Here is a 19,693-nt window from a genome sequence, read left to right on the forward strand (position 1 = left end):
TTCTTTGTGGTGCTTGCTGCATCCTGCCACAGGCCCAAGTTTTCAAAAGCATAGAAACTGTAAATTTCTTTAAAAATATAAGCATAGTTTTTTTTAGTTTACTCTTCTGCAAAAAGAGACAGTGTTTGGGCTTTTTGAAGTAGTAAAAAACTGCTTTTCTTAGCAGAATGAAGCAAAAGCCTCTTATACATTCTGCATCATATTCCCCCTTGTTTTCTGAAACAACACAATTTAGTTGTATTAAAGATGGAAGGAGTTTATGAGTAAGTTCAATTCAAGGTCAGCTTGGGGGAGGGGCTGAGCAAATGGAAGAACTTTAGTATTACTTTCCTGAATATGCTTTGTATCTCTTTGATGAAATATTTCATTGGCTGATATTTTCTGATATTATCTATAATTATCTAAGTTAATGCATCAGCTTGTGGTTTTTGTTGTATTTTTCTGTATTGTGGTTGTACAAGGTGATTTTATTTCCCATTTCAACTTAAAGTCAAAATATGTGAAACATAGTAATATAAATTTACAAAACCTTGAATCTAAGATAGATTATAAAAGGGAGAAAGGTAGGGAAAGAAGGGTGCATAAATTAGGAAGACACAAACCAAAAAACAGACTGAATAAATTTTACTAAAGTTCTCTTCTTATTCTGTGTCACTATATTCCAAGGATAATGTTTATTTGCTTTGGCATTAAATGCTTGTACTTTGGAGGCACAATTCAGAGGCTTATGTCTCTGACCAGCAACAACTTATATATAAGCCACTGAAAAGACTGACTCAAATCTAAAAATGGTGTTTTCACTTAGTTTCATGTAAAGTACCAGTCTACCTTGCTTGAAAGTCATCTTTAATTGAATATTTTTACATTCAAAACTGTGTGGCTCTCATTATAAAAATGTTGAAATAAAAAAACCTGATTCAGAGAATGCCTTAGGAAAAGTTGCAGTACCATTGTTAACACTGTTAACAGTAAATACTTCTTTCTAGAGATCATGTGACTGAAGCATTAGTTTCTTCAGAATCATAGCTAGGCTTTATTATGGTCTATACTACTTCCTGCCTTCCTTTCCATCCACTTACATACAGTTTTCAATGAAAACATGTTTTTCAGAGGAAGCATTCTATAGTTTTCATATGCTTTTAAGAAGGATAACACTGCCTTAATATCTAAAGTTTGCATTTTATGTGTCCTAGAATATTAGCCTTATTAGAGATCCTTGCTTGAAGAACACTATCCCCCCCAAGACCAATTTCAGTGGGATGAAGGTCTTAGTGAGAAATCCTGGTTTGGGTACTTTGAGAACAGGCACAATCTATGTAGCCAACTAATAAGAAACACCGGTTAGCATTTGTCTCACATCCTCAAGTCTGTCAGATACCCCAGAAATTTGGGACATCCATCTGTTAGATAAACTAATCAGCAGCATAAATTTATCCTGGGCATTTACAAGGTATAGTGCTAAGAGTATGAATAAGGTATGTTTTCTGTCCTTAAGGGCTGCAGCCCAGTTACCTAAGAAGTACAGTAAACACTGTACCAGTAACGTACAGAGCCAGCATAGAGGAGAGAGAGCTGGTGGGAGGAACTCCTGGTGTTAGAATTCATCACTTTCTCATCACACATAGCTAATTATAACATTCACACTACCTGGCTTCTCAGATTTCTTTCCTCTTCTTAATAGTTAGAAATTATCACAGCAAGTTTTTGATACCAAATAGTAGGGGGCATCTTTGGTTTGTTTATTGGGGAGACCTGGTCACTCAGCAGTGTCTATGTCCAGAGAGCTCTTGTGAGAAATAAAATTGAACCAAACATGACCCATGTTCTCAATATGATTAAGTAGTGGAGAAACAGTAGGTTATAGGAATAAAGCTGTTATAGGCAGATCTTGATTCTTATGTGGTGAAGTCATAAGTGAGTGTGGTCGACTTATAGGAAGTTTTAGGCTTACTTCATTCAAAATTCACTATTTCTCTAAAATTCAAGCATTGTTAAATTTAAACACAGTTTTAAGGCTAGAGTTGAATGGAAACATTTTACTTGAGTTTATTAGTCTCACAGAATATATTGGAAAATGTAATTGCTAAAAGTGTACTATCTCCCTTTAAACTCGAAAATTAGTGGTGATATAAGTAGAGTGACAAATATTCAGATATTACTTGAGTGACAAGTATTCAGATAATACTTTGCTCCACAATGGACATTCTTAATAACTCACAGAATTTTGAAGGGTTAAATGAATTGATACTTGTAAAAGTGCTCAGAACAGTGCTATAAATATTATGCAGTACTATTGGGTTTTTATTACTTGATTCACACACCTAACTTATATTCCATGATCATTTTTTTTTTCACCTAAGCCACAACTATTAAAAACCAACATTCTTCATATTTACGTATTTTTAGCTCTGTAGAAACAGAAACTGGGTGTGGAACGTTTCAGGCTGACAGAATGAGAGCAGAAGAACTTAGGACAGAAATGTGTGAGGACTAGCAAGGAAGCCATTGTAGCAAGAGCTGAGGGAGCAGTGGAGAGGGCAGGTGCCAGGAAATGATGCTGCAGAGTAAGCCATGGGCAGCATCTTGTCAAATCCCTCTCTCTGTCTAGGGCAAAACTTTCTGTTACCTATGTACAGTAGGAGGCCACTGGAGGCTCTCAAACAGAGAATGATGGCTGGTTTATGTTTGGAAGAATAATTCTGGCTGCTTTGTGAATAAGAGCACAGGGAGATATAGCGGTGGAAGCAAAGAGAAAGATGACTTGGCTTATGTCATAATTCAGGCAAGAAGCTGATGATGATACCTTAGACCAAGATGGTACTTGGTAAGGGGATGAAAGGTCACTGATTTATTTGAAAGTAGACCTAACAGAATTTGTTGACAGATGGTGTGTAAGAGAAAGTAAGGAGTCAAAGATGACTCCATGGTTTTAGGATTGAGTGAACATGGTGTCGTTTATTGAGCTTAGGAAGAAATAAAAAATTATATTTTTGATTGAGATGGCTATTAATAGACATTTTAAGTGGAACTGTTGAATAGGTAGTTAAATATACAAGTTGAGTGCTTGAGAAAGGCTATGACTGGATAAAAATTTAGGAATTGCCAGCCTCTAAAGCTTAGACGGTAAAGAATCTGCCTGCAATGAAGGAGACCCAGGTTCGATCCCTGGATTGAAAAGATCCTCTGGAGAAGGGAAGGGCAATCTACTCCAATATTCCTGCCTGGAGAATCCCATGGACAGAGGAGCCTCGGGCCACAGTTCATGGGGTTGCAAAGAGTCGGACACGACTGAGTGACTAACACTACTACTGCTAACCTCTAAAGAGAATAGAAGGTCTGTAGAGTATGGGAGGAGGGAAAGAGATCTGGGGACTCAGCTCTGGAGCACTGAAGGCAGTTAGAGCAGGTGTATTTCCAAAGGAAGAATGTGTGGGTCAGATGCTTCTGAGAAAGCTAAGGTGAGGACAGAGAGGTGCTCATGGGATTCATCTGTCTTGAAGTCCTTAAGGACCTCACCAAGAGCAAGTTTGAAACACAAAGTTGGAGAGATTTCAGGAGATGAGATGGTGAGGAAGAGGAGTTTTGCTATAAAGGGGAACAGAGAAATGGGGCGGTAAGAGGGAAGGAGAAAAAGGGGTTTCTTCTTTTTTTTAATGTCAGTGACTGGAGACTTTGTTTATTGATTTGCCATACCACTTGGTATGCAGGATCTTAGCTCCCCAACCAGGGATAGAACCCATGCCTCCTGCTTTGGGAGCATGGAGTCTTAACCACTAGACCACCAGGGAAGTCCCAAGGAAGGGGTTTCTTTATTTCTGATTTAAAGATGAGAAGTAGTTCCAACATGTTTGTATGCTGTTGAGAGTAATCTTCACAGTCCTCAAGCACTTAGTGATTACCTTCCATGTGATAGGTAACACTGAAGGTTTGAGTAGTAGTATCTTTCAGATATCCTATGTGTTTTGTGGAATATTTATAGTGTAAGGTCATATTATATAATGGAAAGAGTTCAAGCTGGGCAGGCAGCCAGCCTTGGAATCATACTTTGGTTCTTCAGCTACTGACCGGGTGAATTTGAGGAGCTTAACCTGACCTCTGAGCCTGTTTCCTAATCTGCAGAATGATGCCTATTTTATGTTAAAACAAAGCAACAGCATGTAAGTGTGATAATGGACTTAGGTACTAACTAGCATACCCATAGTGACCTTTAGAGATAATTTTCCCTTTGATGTTGGAATGTTTGTCATTGTGTGTTTTTGGAGAGGCCATCTGAACTTGCTACTCAAAATACAATTCATAGACCAGCAGGATGAACATCAGCTGGAAATTAGCCAGAAGTGCAAAATATCAGGCCCTCTCTATGATTTGCAGGCTCAGAACAGATATATGTGTAACAGGAACCCCATATGATTTGTACGGATGTCAAAGTTTGAAAAGCACAGATTTAGAAAGCAAGTGCCTGCCTGCCCTATTGTTTTTAGGAGTTGGTGGGAGAAGGTAACATCTCTGCATTCTTAACATGCTTGCAATTTAAAAGTATTTTTATGCCTAACTTTATTGTTTGTAAATGGTGTTATGTATGTAGATATGTGACAGGTATCTGTGATGTATTATTTCATGGTAGATTCTTGCCGTGGACTCTTAACAGTGTAGGAAATGAAGACTCTCCATATGTGATGACCTTTCCTTTTTTAATTGTTGAAATGCAGATAATTAGGAAGGTTGATAAGCAGACCGCGTTACTGGATGCCGATGATCCTGTGTCACAGCTCCACAAATGTGCGTTTTACCTTAAGGATACAGAAAGAATGTACTTGTGCCTTTCTCAAGAAAGAATAATCCAGTTTCAGGTATGTTTCTAAATTGCTGGTAAAATCTAAAATGTGCAAACTGTTAGGTTAGCAGCATTCAGAAACATGAAACTTTTGTTTAAAAAATGTTAATAGTATCCAAATACATGAATCTGTGTTCAGGTATTTATCCCGATTTCAAGGGTCCTTAGCCCACATGTTCTTCAGACATGGTAGTCATTCTACCTCAAAGAACTCAAAACTCTGAGAATGTTCTAAGAGAAACAGTTAACATCTAATTCTGAGGGATGAAAAGTTCTTCAGATTATCCAAAAGTAGATATTGGGTGTTCAGAGAGTCACCTGAAATATGTGCAGATAACACTGTATATAGTGGTGCATGCATATTTTGGAGGAGGGTTTCATAATTCTCATCAGATTTATATTGGGGTCTTCTAAGATGGTAATAATGACATGTTAAAAGCTAATTAGTCAAAATCTAATTTTTAACTATATCAGAAGACCTTCATGAGGACATTTATGACATGAACAAATGATTTAGTAGAATAGTTACACTTCCACATGAAACTCATTTGTGGACATCTGGAGACTTTTTCCAGAGAGATGGCCACTCACAGCTGGTCTCCTCAGCCCAGCACTGATGGTCTGGCCTAGGTGTTTTGAGGTAGGGATAGGGGATTGCTGTTCATATCTTGGTTCCTTCCTGCTGAAAGTGCAGAAGTTTCTATAGTTCTCTAAGGAGGAGGGAACTTCCACTCTCCCTTTCTCTTGTTGTTGTTGTTGTTTAGTCACTCAGCCGTTTTCGACTCTTTGTGACCCCATGGGCATAGCCTGCCAGGCTCTTCTGTCCATGACATTTCCCAGGCAAGAATACTGGAGTGGGTTGCCATTTCCTTCTCCAGGGGATCTTCCAAGCCCAGGGATTAAACCACGTCTCCTGCATTGGCAGGTGGAGTCTACACCATTGAGCCACCAGGGAAGCCCTCCTCTCTCTCAGGGATCTCTGAAGCATTTTAAGCAGCTAATTATATCACATATACTGATCTTTTGTAATTTTACTTAAATGGTTATTCTGAAAGGTATTATTAATTTTTTGTATGTCACAAAGTAGTTCATATTAAAATAAAACTAGCCTTATGTGAGGTTTCCATATTAATATTCTATTTTTAATTAGGGGTTGGAAAAGTATGGTGCCTGGGAAGTTTGTAAATTTGTACTAAATTCTCTTCATGAGTGTTACTTTGTTAAAATTGTCTTATAATACCGCAATGTATATAATTTATAACCATTCTTTTTTTCTAAGGCCACTCCATGCCCAAAAGAACCAAATAAAGAGATGATAAATGATGGAGCTTCCTGGACAATCATTAGTACGGATAAGGCAGAGTATACATTTTATGAGGGGATGGGCCCTGTCCTCGCCCCAGTCACACCTGTGCCTGTCGTAGAAAGTCTTCAGGTGAGACCTCTTACAAGTTGACTTCAGCTTTTTGCAACTGTTCATCTATGACATGGAGTAATTTTACTTCACAATAAATTTGATTTTTCTTCAAATCCTGTGCTTTGGAGGGTTTTTTACACAGTGAAGAAGAAGAAAATCAGAGGAGCACACATAATTTTAGCAAGAAAATTTAAATGTAAATCAGCTTGTATATCGAGTTTTAGTTCACTTTGTCTTTATAATCATGTTATTTAAAGGAAGTATTTTAATTGTCTTTTTTTTTTTGCACATGATAGTTGAGTGAAAAACTCATCTGTATACTTTAGTGAAAAATGAAAAGTTTCCTCAACGTTGTTTTGATTTTCTGTGAATTGCAGTTGAATGGCGGTGGGGACGTAGCAATGCTTGAACTTACAGGACAGAATTTCACTCCAAATTTACGAGTGTGGTTTGGGGATGTAGAAGCTGAAACTATGTACAGGTACTTAATACAATTTTTTACATTATCCAGAGTTTTTGATGGGGGTGGGTATGTGAGACTCTTTCCCAAGAGTCCTGTATTAAGAGGTTGATTGTCCTGTATTAAGCAACCTTGTTTTTAAGTTTCATTTATAAAATTTGCCATGCTTTTAAGTGATTTCTATTTCCTCCTCAGATGTGGAGAGAGTATGCTCTGTGTTGTCCCAGACATTTCTGCATTCCGAGAAGGCTGGAGATGGGTCCGGCAGCCAGTCCAGGTTCCAGTAACTTTGGTCCGTAATGATGGAATCATTTATTCCACCAGCCTTACCTTTACCTATACCCCAGAACCAGGGCCACGGCCACACTGCAGTGCAGCGGGAGCAATCCTTCGAGCCAACTCAAGCCAAGTGCCCCCTAATGAATCAAACACAAACAGCGAGGGAAGTTACACAAACGTCAGCACAAATTCAACCAGTGTCACATCATCTACAGCAACAGTTGTGTCCTAACTACCGTCTTTTTGCTAGGACTTACACTGACTTGAGTGCGGCAAAATGTTGACAAAAAAAAGAAAAAAATGAACAATCTTTTGTGGTTTCTTGGGAAAACTTTTCATACCAGGTTATACTATTCAAAAACCCCATTACCTGCAAGTGCTGATTTGAAGTGCAGAAGCCACAGTAAAACAAAACAAACAAACAAAAAACATCTAAATGTACAAACTTCTGGAAATCTATTTTTTTCAGCCGTTATTTTTGTTTGGTTGGTTTTTGTTTGATTTTGTTTAAATGGGCGAGAAATAGAGATGTGGCTGGAGTAAAAGTTAATCAAAGTGAAGTCGCTCAGTCATGTCCGACTCTTTGCGACCCCATGGACTGTAGCCTACCAGGCTCCTCTGTCCATGGGATTTTCCAGGCAATAGTACTGGAGTGGATTGTCATTTCCTTCTCCAGGGGATCTTCCCGACCCAGGGATCGAACCCTGGTCTCCCGCATTGTAAACAGACGCTTTATACCGTCTGAGCCACCAGGGAAGTCCTCAAAAAAAATGTTAATCAAACTAGAAGACAAAAATCTAACATAGTTTTTATGGACCAAGGAACTTGTATAAGCTTTAGTAAAAGGTACATTTTCACCATACCTTTTTTATATCACATATATAATACACCTTTGTTACCAAATAGGTTGTTCTCCTCCCCACCCACTTTGAGCTTTTGCTCTTAAGTACATTCAGGTTCCAAGCCTGACCATGCTTGTTTAATCTAATTACCATACTCTTCCAGGTCTTTTCTGGTCCAAGGCTGGAACTGTTCTTTTTATTTTATTATTTTTTTAAAAGCTGAAGTCTTATGACTTTTCTTGAATGGAAGGTGTTTTGATTTCAGCAAGTCAAATCTTGTAAAGGCCTGCATTCATATTTCTTTAAAGATTATATGAAGCCTGTGCAAAAGCTTTAAAAAAAAAAATGCCTCTGCCTTGCCTGCAATACATTCAATGTACTTAGTCTCTATTCTCAAATACCGTTGATAGTTATTTCTCTGTGTTACTTTTTTTTTTTAATGTATTTATAGTGGTAATCTAAGAGGTTCTAACATTTACCTGAAATTAAATGTGGCCATTTAGTCATTAATGAGTTAATGGCATGGAACATGTTGGTTTTTACAGTGTTCCCTCCCCTTTTCCTGTGCAGAAATGTATCTACTCAGTCAACATTTGTTCAGGTTTCCTCCCCCTCCTTATCTTGTACATAACTTGTATTATGTGTAAGTTAAACATTTTATTTTGAACTTGGAATATTCCCAGTGATTTCATTCAGCAGGGTGTTTTTCTGCCTTGTTGGCATATGATAACAAAAAAGTATCATGCTAAGTATTTGCTACCAGTTGGTAGATGGTGCCCTTATTGTATAATGAGGAAAAAAATCTCAGCAAAAGCATGGTTTTATTTACTTTTTTTTGGTGGGGGGGCGGGGGTAGCCTAGGTCAAAACATCACTGTAACCTTGAAACAGACTGCTCTTACTAGATGACCAACTAAAATAGCTGGAAGACAATACTTTAGAAATGGATAGTTGTAAGATTATAAAAATGCAAAAAATCCCTTTTTTTGGTCTTCTCCCCAACACTGAGTGTCTTCGCAAATGTCACCCACTCAGAAAACATTTCCTCTCCATTTAAGATTTGGTTGCATTCCGGGTTGTGTGCTCCCTATCTGTGCTGGACTCACCTCTTTTACATTGGTTTTGTTCCTGCACTTTGGTTATACCTTTGTTTGGTTTCTTAGAAATTGCAGCAGACTCATTGGGCTACATTTAGTACAGGATCTATGTGTGTAATGTTACAGGACGTGGTCTAGTAATACAATCATCTTTCTTCGAGTAAAAACTACCTCTAGATTGTGGTAAGCTTTTACTGTCCCATGAAACAGAAGCCACAAGTACCTTAAGGATGCAAAACTGTAACTTCCTGCATATCTTTCCGTACAGAAATTGTCTTTTTGGTGTCCTGGGCTATTTTGAAAAGTTTCCACCTGTAGGCTTTTTAAAACATCATCATTAGTAGCTTCCCCCCATTCCCACCCCACAGCTTTGATAAATCTTCATTACTCATTCTTTTGCTCAGACTATGCCATTGTAAATATAGTTCCTAACATCTTGAAGTCGCTTTTTCCTCAGTTTTCAAGGGCGAAGTCATTTGTAAAACACGTAGTTAAAGTTGTTGTGGTCTTTTCTTGACTGAAAGCCTTTTTAATTAATACCGGCTGCATTATGCTGTATACAGCCTGTCTCTCTTTAAGTCTGCTCCCGTCACTAGCTTCTCTTGTAAGCTAACCCTGCCTCGTACTTCAAATCTGTTTCAGTGACCAAGGGCAGAATTCTTTGTGGCCTTATCTTTCTTTGTTTTAACTGTTTACTGGCTTTTTCTTGCAAAGTTGCTTATTTCTGAGTAGTATTTATTCTGCTCTCTGTTGAGTCTGGAAGTAGCCTTCACACAGTGCTTTTTGTTCAGAGCGCAGAAATGTTTTCAGTGCTGCTGAAATGGGCCACAGGTTTCCTCCACTTACCAAGTTTGTTATTTAGTTACCAGTTCATATTAAATTAACTGATAACAAATAAGATGCTTTTGAAGCACAAACTATTCCTACCCAGCATTGCAACTCAAATATTTTTTTTCAAGTTTATGACTTCATTAAAATGAACTTTTGCTTTTTTACTGTTTAAGTCTAATTTTGGCTCTGTTTATTTTAATAAGATAATTGAAATATTAGACTGTAAACCCTTTTCGTTGTTGGTTCTTTTTTTGAGATTTAAGAGTATACTCCTACAGGCCCCCACCCCACCCCCTGCCACTGCTTTATGCCGTTCTACATACCACAGACTGAAATGATTTGTCTGTTACGGCTTATCATTTATCTGTAGTTCTTTTGTCAGCTGCTTAAAAAATTTTTTGTGAATTATTTTCAGTGTATAATTTACAGGAGCCTCGTCCTCCAGTTATAGTATTGTAGAACGTGGCCCTTCCTCCAATTGTGGCATTATTAGAGATGCTGATCATTTTCCCTCATAAAGGCTCTCAGAATGGTAACCACTTCAGTTAAAGTATAGTACGTTCAAGTTTTTTTTTTTAAGTCATGTATTAGAAGTATATCCTATGCTTTTATGATTCTATGCAGTTTCTGAAAATATGCATAGAAGCTGCCTCTTATCTAATATATTGTTTTAATTGATTACATAGATTGAGAAGGCAAACAAAAAGCTATAAATATAAAATGCCCTGTTTATTTTGAATGGTTTCAGAGTTGAACACTAGTATAATCTGCTGCTGACTTTTCTTAAACCACGACAAGTAAAGATACCCGTATGTGCGTATTAACTGGTAAAATATTTGTCACTCTTACTGCACAGACTTATTTGCGATAATAACTGGTTAGTTTTTTTTTTTTTTTTTTTAACGAAACTAGTACTGTCTGTGCCCTCACAGGAAATTGTCAACAGTTTTTAAGAACTAAACTATTCATGTTTAATCAGATAATCCATGCGGGGTTGGGGGTGGTGGGGTTCTTTTTTGAATCAAAATGTTATTCAATTATTAACTAAGTTACTTACTTTTGATTTCAAAAGCAGCTGTGTTTCTGATGAATACTGAACAAATGTGTGTAATTTTCTGTGCCAGACTTTTGACTTTGTTTTCAAGCACTGTAACCTGGGATGGATGGTTAGAAACAATAATATATTAGGGTTTCTATTTAACCCTTTCAGGACTGAACTGTATTTCCTTTTATTAATTTTTCCCTGTGTTGTGATAAATGTTTGCCAGCATTCAGTACTGTGTTGGTCCAGATGTAGGTTTATGCTCATTTTTAGCTTATTTCTTGTACCTTGCAGCATGCTCTACGCATTCAGTCCTTAAGGGGTTTATTTTACAAACTGTGCGCCTGTAAGGTTTATTAGCAATAAGATAGAAAATTGAGCAAGTTTATACCATAATTTTGTAGAAAAAAGAATCTGCTCAGTTCCATATTTCATCCATGAGAAACCTGCAATATGGGCAGTTTCAAGAAATAAATAAAAAGGAAATGTAAACCATTGTAAAAGTGTTCTGTTGGACGTGCCTGATACATGTATTATCATCATTGATTTCAGAATACTTAAAAGTTTGTTTATAGTTTTACCTTGCTGTCTAAGCTTCATCACATCAAAGTAATAACTGTACTGATTTTATTTTTCTTTTTTTCATTTTTAACTAGATAGTGCTTTAAAAAGAAAGGTTTTTTTTTTCAGAGGGTTTGTTTTTTTAATCCTTGTAAATGGGGAAATAGACTTTGGACAACTCGAGTTGTCTCCTAATTCAGGAACATTTTGAACTAATCTCAACATGATTGACGAGCATTATTTAATGACAGCTTGCTTTTCCAGTATGAAGTTATCATTTGGGCCTGGTGTATGAAAGAACATAGAATGGTTTGTGCTTTTTGTTGGGGGCTCTTCAGTAGGCTTTCAGAGAAAGCATACTTTGTTTAATGGTGGTTTAGTCGCTAAGTTGTGGCCAACTCTTGTGACCCCATGGCCTGTAGTCTCCTGTCATGGGATTCTCTGGGCAAGAATACTGGAGTGGGTTGCCATTTCCTTCTTCAGGGGATCTTCCCGACCTAGGAATCGAACCTGGGTCTCCTGCATTGCAAGCAGATTCTTTACCAACCGAGCTATGAGGGAAGCCCACTTTGTTCAATAGGGAAACAGTAAAGGGGGAGCTTGTTACGTATTTTTTAAATCATAGCAAGTTTATTTATCTGACATCCCCTAAAGGAAAAAAACATAAGCCAGGTTATCAGGATTTTGCTAAAGACATCTTCTGAAAATGCTGCTGCTGCTCCTGCTGAAAATGCTGCTGCTGCTCCTGCTGCTGCTAAGTCGCTTCAGTCATGTCCAACTCTGTGCAACCCCATAGACGGCGGCCCACCAGGCTCCTCTGTCCCTGGGATTCTCCAGGCAAGAACACTGGAGTGGGTTGGCGTTTCCTTCTCCAGTGCATCAAAGTGAAAAGTGAAAGTGAAGTCTCTCAGTCGCTGCAGTCCCATGGACTGCAGCCTACCAGACTCCTCCGTCCATGGGATTTTCTAGGCAAGAGTACTGGAGTGGGGTGCCATTGCCTTCTCTGCTTCTGAAAATAGTGATTGTTAAATAAGTAATTTAGTTGGGGTTTGAATGGTGAGACTTTCAATGGCTAAGATTGGTAATGGCTTCCTTTAAAAAATAATTTATTATTCTTTTAACAGTAGGTCTTGTTGGTTATCTGTTTTAAATATAGCAGTGTGTATGTGTCAGTTCCAGACTCTCATCTCTAGATTAAGTAATAGCTCCTTTAGAATTTAGATGGGAATAATACAATATATAAAGAGTATGTGATCACTTTCTAAGCAACCTAATGAAAGACCCATTCAGTGTATATGTATATATTTTTTGTCCTTGGATCCCTAAATGGTTGCCAGTTTAAAAGATACAGAGGGCAAGCTACATCAGATGCTAGTGGTGAAGGATCCCAGTAGTAAGTCCTCTTCCCAAAGAAAAATCTTTTTCCCAAGTTTAGTGCTAGACAACAATGAGGGCAACGATTAAGTTGACGTATATAAGGTACAAATGAGGTGATTAATTTTGACCTATGGTCAGACCCTAAAGCTTTAGGCTGGGAGATAGAACACACAGCCCTGGAGAGAACCTGCAAGACTGGACAGTTACTCGCAGTTCTGTGTGTTAAGGATAAAGTTGTCTGTGTGCCTGGCGTGCAGGTGTTCAACAAATAGTTTAAGGTGTTATGCACACATACGTAAGAAGTCGTGACTCATCTTGGGTTTAAATAAAAGACAGGTGAACATTACCTAATCCAGAAAAGGAACAGGGTTTCAACTCTTAACAAGAAACATTCATGCTGAACTAAGGTTTTTTTCTTTTTAATGGAATTTATAGAATGCTTTGCTTTGGGGGAAGTAGCACTTTATTTATTTATTTTTTTTTTTTTGGAAGTAGCACTTTAAAATGTGAAATTCCAAAACACATTTTCTAAAAGATAAGTATGAAGTTCAGGTGTGTATTAAGTTCTTTCTGGCATGATCAACCGTAGTCCCTGCTTCTCACCTCCGTGTATTCCACAACCCTGCTCATTGAGTGCAGTCAGCATGCAGGTCGTTCATTTCTGGCACCTTTGCCTGGTGGATCATTTCTGCTGATGCTGAAATCCCAGACTGTTGATCCAGAAACACCACCCACCCCCGCCCCGTCTTCTTCTATAAGAAAGTAGAGTGTAATGAGGTCATTCCCAGTGGCCTGTTGAGCCAATTTTGACAGCTGTTCTTTTTTCCTGAAACTAAGCTTTCTCCCTGCAAGGATGTTCTCTTTGTCCTCACTCACCACACAACACAAAGTCAGTGATTGTGATTTTCTCCTGCTTCTTAAACCTTCACAGCTAAATTCTTAATTCAGATACTTCGATGTAATAATGAAAAGCTTTGGAAAATAATTGTGACTCACAAACAATCATTGTGACTTTAATCATTGATTATCCTAGAGAGTAGCTCTAATGGTTGTCAGCTGGTAAGATGCCAAAGGTGCAAATATGATCTTTGGGAAGAATGTCAGGTGAAGGATAATGGAATGTGCACGTATTTGCTTAGAAGCATGAATATCCATCCCTATTATTTCTGAGTAGTGCTAGAAGTTGGAATTAGTTAAGACACAGCTGCTGCTGCTAAGTCGCTTCAGTCGTGTCCGACTCTGTGCGACCCCATAGACTGCAGCCCACCAGGCTCCCCTGTCCCTGGGATTCTCCAGGCAAGAACACTGGAGTGGGTTGCCATTTCCTTCTCCAAAGACACAGCTAGGAATGTTTAAACAGCCAGTAATGTTCTAGGCGCTGAGCTTATTCAGGGCATGGCTGTTTTCCTAAAAATTTTCACGAAGGACTTATCTGTCTGCTTAGGCTCCCATAAGAAAATACTGCATGGCTTAAAACAACAGAAACTTATTTTCTCACATTTCTAAAGGCCAGAAATCTGAGATCAAGGTGCCAACATGGTTAGGCTCTTGTGAGTTCACTTAACTGGTTTGCAGGCGGGGCCACCTTTCGCTATGTGCTTCCACAGCACAGAGACATCTGTATCTTCTTAAGACCACAGTCCCTTTTTGATTAGGACCCAATCCTTAATTAACTCCTAAAGGTCTGTCTCCGGATACAGTCAGATTGAAAGTTAAGCTTCAACATGAAATTTAGGGGAAAACAATTTAGTTCATAGCAAGGCCCTTCCTAAAAGCTTACTAGATTACAGTTTCAATAATGTATTGGATACCAGTCTATAGAATAGTATTCAGGTTTCTTGGATTTTTAAGTCCAGAATGGGGGTTTTCAGTAGTCAGCTAAGATGATGACTTGGGCTGAGGGACAAGGGGAGAGGCAAGATTGAGATGGAAATCACTTTTACCACCTGTGAATTGTTTTGTGGCCATGATTTAATCCTCACCACGACACTGTGAGCTAATATGCTTGTATCAGAGATGACACAGGCTCAAGACTTGCCCAAAGTCATACACTAAATTTAGCAGAGCTGGGCTTCAGAAGTGGACCCAGGTGGCCCAAAGTCATGCTCGAGGGGTACACTAGATGTCTCAGTCACGAAGGAGCAGGGACTCAGGTTACTAGGGGCTAGTACTGTTAAAGGCTTTGTCTCCCTAAGGAGCTTTATAGGGAATAGCCATTCTATGTCAGTCCTCACTTCACAGTTGAGAAAGACATAGCCCCAGAGAATGTGAAAAGCCCAAATGTGATTATGGATTGAAAATGCTTTCTTCACTTGAACGTGCTATCCAATTTCAAGGTGTGTGTTTGTTTTCACTATTAATGTAGTGTCCTGGCCTCTTGGTTAATGTTCTTACTCCCTCTAGCCAAGCCTTACACATAAATATGTGCTAAATTATACAACTCTGGAGAGAAACAGGAGGCCACTTGGTCTGGGTCTTCCAGGATCATGGTCTTCAGGCTTTTTTCTTTTCTTGCTGCTCATTTAAGACAACAGTGATATGGTGGTTTTGTATTTAATACTTTAAAGATATAAAATTTTACACCTTCAGTACAATAGGGATTGTTAGAGTTAACAAGAGTTAAGTCAGAAACCAATCCTGGTTAACTTAGGGAAAAGGGATTTTGTAAGAGTAGCAGAAACTCATAGGAACTGAAGGGAAGCCTGGATCATGTTTCGAAGGAGGGCAGCTCTTGTGAACTGAGGAACTCTGCATCATAGGAATGGTCTGCCCAGAGAGCCACTACTGTGAGCCTAACCTCTTTAATCCTTAAGTCAGCTGCTCTAGATTCAGTTTGCAGATGACAGCCACTGGCAGTGTGAGCCCAGGTCACTTGCCTGTCCTGTGCACTTAGAGGAAGGGTCACTTAAAAGAAACTGCTTGGAGGGCATGGCAACCCACTCCAGTATTCTTGCCTGGAGAATCCGAATGGAGAGAGAAGCCTGGCGGGCTGCAGCCCATGGGGTTGCAAAGAGTCAGGTGTGACTGACCAACTAAGCACAGAGGCTCTTTGGCTTCTGTGGTCACAGGCAAGCCTGGATTTAGAACCAACAGGGGAAGAAATATTTCCCCAGTAAGGAATTTGAGGTTGCTAGGATAAGGAATAGGTGCCAGGCAGCTGCTCTAGAGGGCTACAAGCAATAAGTTCTGTAGTAAAATGTATTAACTGTATTCTCTATGCTAAAGGCTTTACTTGAAATATTTCATATTCCTCAAATCTCTGAGTCCATTTAATAGGCAGTTTTGAAAAGGATTCTCAGATGAGTCAGAACACCAAAACCCCTTCTATCTCCTCTAGCCTTCCAGCCATCCCTAGAAGGGCCCCTTCCACCCAATAGGCTCTCAGAAACTCTGACTCTGCTTACCACACCCGCCCCCTACACCCAGCAACTGATAGCCTCAGGGCCGCTGGAGAGACTTCCTCTTGGTTTCTGCAGGTTATTGGGCAAGAAGCAAACAGGAGATTGCAGGGAGCTTGTTTTGACGTAGCAACTCTGACGCATCCACTGAGAAGCAAGAACAGGTTTGCAGGAAGAAGAATGAAGCAGACATCTAAAGAGGAAACATTCCCAGTTTCTGAAGCTTGATTATATTCCTGCCTTAAGTACCATGAGATAACTCATCCATTCAGTGCTTCAGTGAACTTGAATAGGTTCATATTACTTGCAACCAGTGTTGTAATAGGAAAGTCTTGCCACTGTTGCCTTAATTTCATCGATGAAATGCCATTTTTAGGGTTCTGCAGCTGTAAGTGGCAAAACCATGGTTCAAATCTAGGCCCTCTGGACATGAGGGGAGGTCAGGGTTCAGAGGCAGTACCAACATCTAGAGGGGCAGCATCGAGATAGAAGCATTTGAACCATGTCAAAAGAGTGAGGGGTCCAGGATTTTACCAGGTAGACATGCCCGTGTGGATGTTTAAGGAGTGGATAGGCTGATGAAGGCAAGAGCATAGTCCAGGCAGGTCCTAGTGTAATGGAACCATGGGAGCAGTAGGAATTGTCATGAGATTGTGTATAAATTTTAACAGGCTACTAGGGTTCCATAGGTAAGAATGTCCTGCCATGTCTGTTAAGGGGAACGGTTCTCTGCATTTCATATCCTTCCTTGTAGGGTTCCTTGTAGGGGAACAGTCTGTTTGCTAAGATTCCTGGCCTCTGCCCTCTACTCAGTACGGTATTGCTACTGCTGCTGCTAAGTCGCTTCAGTCATGTCCAACTCTGTGCAACCCCATAGACAGCAGCCCACCAGCCTCCTCCGTCCCTGGGATTCTCCAGGCAAGAATACTGGAGTGGGTTGCCATTGCCTTCTCCAAGTACAGTATTAACTTTGCTGAATGAGTTAATTTAGCTCTACATCAGCCAGGAACTGCAGATACAGTAATAAAATCCTGCTATTTATGGGGCTTTCCTGGTGGGACAGAAAGAAGCAAAACTAAGTTCAAGTATTCAGTATATGTATATGCATGTCATGGGCTTCCCTGATAGCTCAGTTGGTAAAGAATCCACCTGCAATGCAGGACACCCTGGTTCTATTCCTGGGTTGGGAAGATCTGCTGGAGAAGATCTGCTGGAGAAGAAATAGGCTACCTTCTCCAATATTCTTGGGCCCCCCTTGGCTCAGCTGGTAAAGAATCTGCCTGCAATGTGGGAGACCTGGGTTTGATCCCTGGGTTGGAAAGATCCCTTGGAGAAGGGAAAGGCTGCCCACTCCAGTATTCTGGCCTAGAGAATTCCATGAAATGTATAGTCCATGGGGTCGCGACTGAGCAACTTTGACTTTCATATGCATGTCTATTAAAGTGCTCCTACTGAAAATGTCTGTCCTTCCCTGGTGGCTCAGTGCTAAAGAATCCACCCGCCAATACAGGAGACTCTGGTATGATCCCTGGGTCAGGAAGATCACCTGGAGAAAGAAACAGCTACCCACTCCAGTATCCTTGCCTGAGACGTCCCATCAGAGTCACAGAGTTGGATATGACTTAGCAACTAAATCACAACCGAAAATGTCACCGTCTCGAGCCCAGAGATGATGGAATCTGACCATCAAAAAAAAAGGCCCTCCAGGGACATCATCTATGGATGAGAATTACTGTGTCCCAGAAGTACTGAGTAGGTAACGTTCACTATAAAAATCTTGTTTTTAACAAGTACTTTGTTGTTTGAGTGGGAGTACCATCACTTCACAATCTTGTGCAGCCAGCCGAGGAACTGAGGCCTGCCCCTGTTGTCTTTCTCGGGGTCCCTTTCAGCCACTTTGCAGTAATCCCTGGGCACACATTCAGAGGGCGGGGTGAGGTGCTGTGAGCTCCTGGTGATCAAGAGATGACTACAGTCCCTGCCCAGGAAAGCCCAGCAGGAAGCAGGCTGTGACTGGGATTCCCATACTCCAGGAGAGCTTGACCTATGTGGGGTCTGGGAAGCTTCCAGAGAGAGTCTTGCCTGAGAGAAGAGCCACCGGTGCCCACACAGCAATTTCCTGCCACTTTGCTGCTTTGATTAAGGCATGTCCTGTCCCTCCCCTGGGATGTAGCTGGAGGAAGGTTGCAAGAGTGAAGAGTCACACAGGTTCATTCTGAGACACCTATTAGACTTCAGTTAGAAAGGCAAGTAAGCAGCTAGGTATCCGGAACCGGAGCTCAGGGCCATCTGTGCTGGAGACACACATTTGGGAGTCAGCCCCATATAGATGGGGTTCAACGCCACCAGCCTGATGAGATCTCAGAGGGAGGAGAATATGTAGAAAAGAAGTCCAAGCCCCACCCACCTCATCAACAGTCCCTGTTTAAGCTGTGTTTCTCAAACTATGCTAGGATCCAGCAGAGGAAGGGGTTAAAATCCGAGGCTGATTCTATAGCCTGATTCTGTGTGTCTTGAGATCCTGTACTTCAGCAATGCTGTAGCACAGGAACTGAGGTCTAGAGACCCCACCTAGAATGGCGAGGGCCTTGCTTATGCCCAGACAAATAGGAGTGATTGACAAAAACGGTAACATGCCTCTTCTCTTGGAGAAGGCAATGGCAACCCATTCCAGTACTCTTGCCTGGAAAATTCCATGGGTGGAGGAGCCTCGTGGGCTGCAGTCCATGGGGTCATGAAGAGTTGGACATGACTGAGCGACTTCACTTTCACTTTTCACTTTTTCACACATTGGAGAAGGAAATAGCAACCCACTCCAGTGTTCTTGCCTGGAGAATCCCAGGGAAAGGGGAGCCTGGTAGGCTGCCGGTCAGCATTAACTCTCAAATGGTTTGAAAATTAGCCTTACTGTTTTTGAAGCACAGGGTCAAGATTTCTCTCTACCCTTGAGAAGACCTGCTACACCAAATTGCAAATGGACTCATCAGATTCTGCTGTCCGTGCTGATGAAGATCAAAATGTTCATATGATCATTACATGATCACGGGTCATAACGTCCAGAGATCTTCGAGCATCTTTGGTGAATTGCTGTAACCAGGAGTCAGAGGAATGCTGAAAGAGTTTTAAAACTGATTGGGGCAAGGGGAGTCTACTTTTAATTGGGTTCCCTTACTCCTGTGCAGTTGTGCAAATTCAGAAAATTATCACAGAAACCTAAAACTCAAATAAGTGGTGTCCAGCTGCTAATGAGATTCACAGACAACTCTCAGAGCTGAGAGAGGCAGACCCTTCGCCTTAAGTTTCTCTGCTTCTCTGTGGCCTGCCTCTAGGAAGACTGTTTTCTCCTTCCTGTGATTGTAGGTCCAAATGGAGCAGACGATGCACACGGTCCTTCTAGGGGATAGGACTGTAGACTCAAGGTGATCAGAGAAGCAAAACAGATCATCAGAAATGTTACGGACACAAAGGTGTGCACATGTACACACACACACACACACACACACACACAAAACCGCACCCTGCTCTGATAGTACTTCAACTAAACCAAGGAGTCTTT

At 40.4% G+C, this 19,693-nt stretch overlaps 1 protein-coding gene across 8 annotated transcripts in view; it reads left to right on the forward strand.

Annotated features, from left to right (window-relative positions):
* RBPJ (recombination signal binding protein for immunoglobulin kappa J region) overlaps positions 1-11,296 on the forward strand; it is a 242,058-nt gene extending 230,762 nt beyond the window's left edge. For 7 of the 8 annotated variants that reach the window (XM_005207810.5, XM_024993462.2, XM_005207811.5 and 4 more), the window contains 4 exons: positions 4,710-4,850; positions 6,114-6,269; positions 6,629-6,732; positions 6,907-11,296. In XM_005207810.5, the coding sequence (XP_005207867.1) occupies positions 4,710-4,850; positions 6,114-6,269; positions 6,629-6,732; positions 6,907-7,222 (717 nt within the window). In that variant the 3' untranslated portion in view covers positions 7,223-11,296. The remainder of the gene's footprint in view (positions 1-4,709; positions 4,851-6,113; positions 6,270-6,628; positions 6,733-6,906) is intronic. The other variant, NM_001077001.2, reaches the window with a different exon arrangement.
* Positions 11,297-19,693: the final 8,397 nt, after the last annotated feature.

The sequence above is a fragment of the Bos taurus genome, chromosome 6 (genome assembly GCF_002263795.3).
Source record: "Bos taurus isolate L1 Dominette 01449 registration number 42190680 breed Hereford chromosome 6, ARS-UCD2.0, whole genome shotgun sequence".
Taxonomy (NCBI): domain Eukaryota; kingdom Metazoa; phylum Chordata; class Mammalia; order Artiodactyla; family Bovidae; genus Bos; species Bos taurus.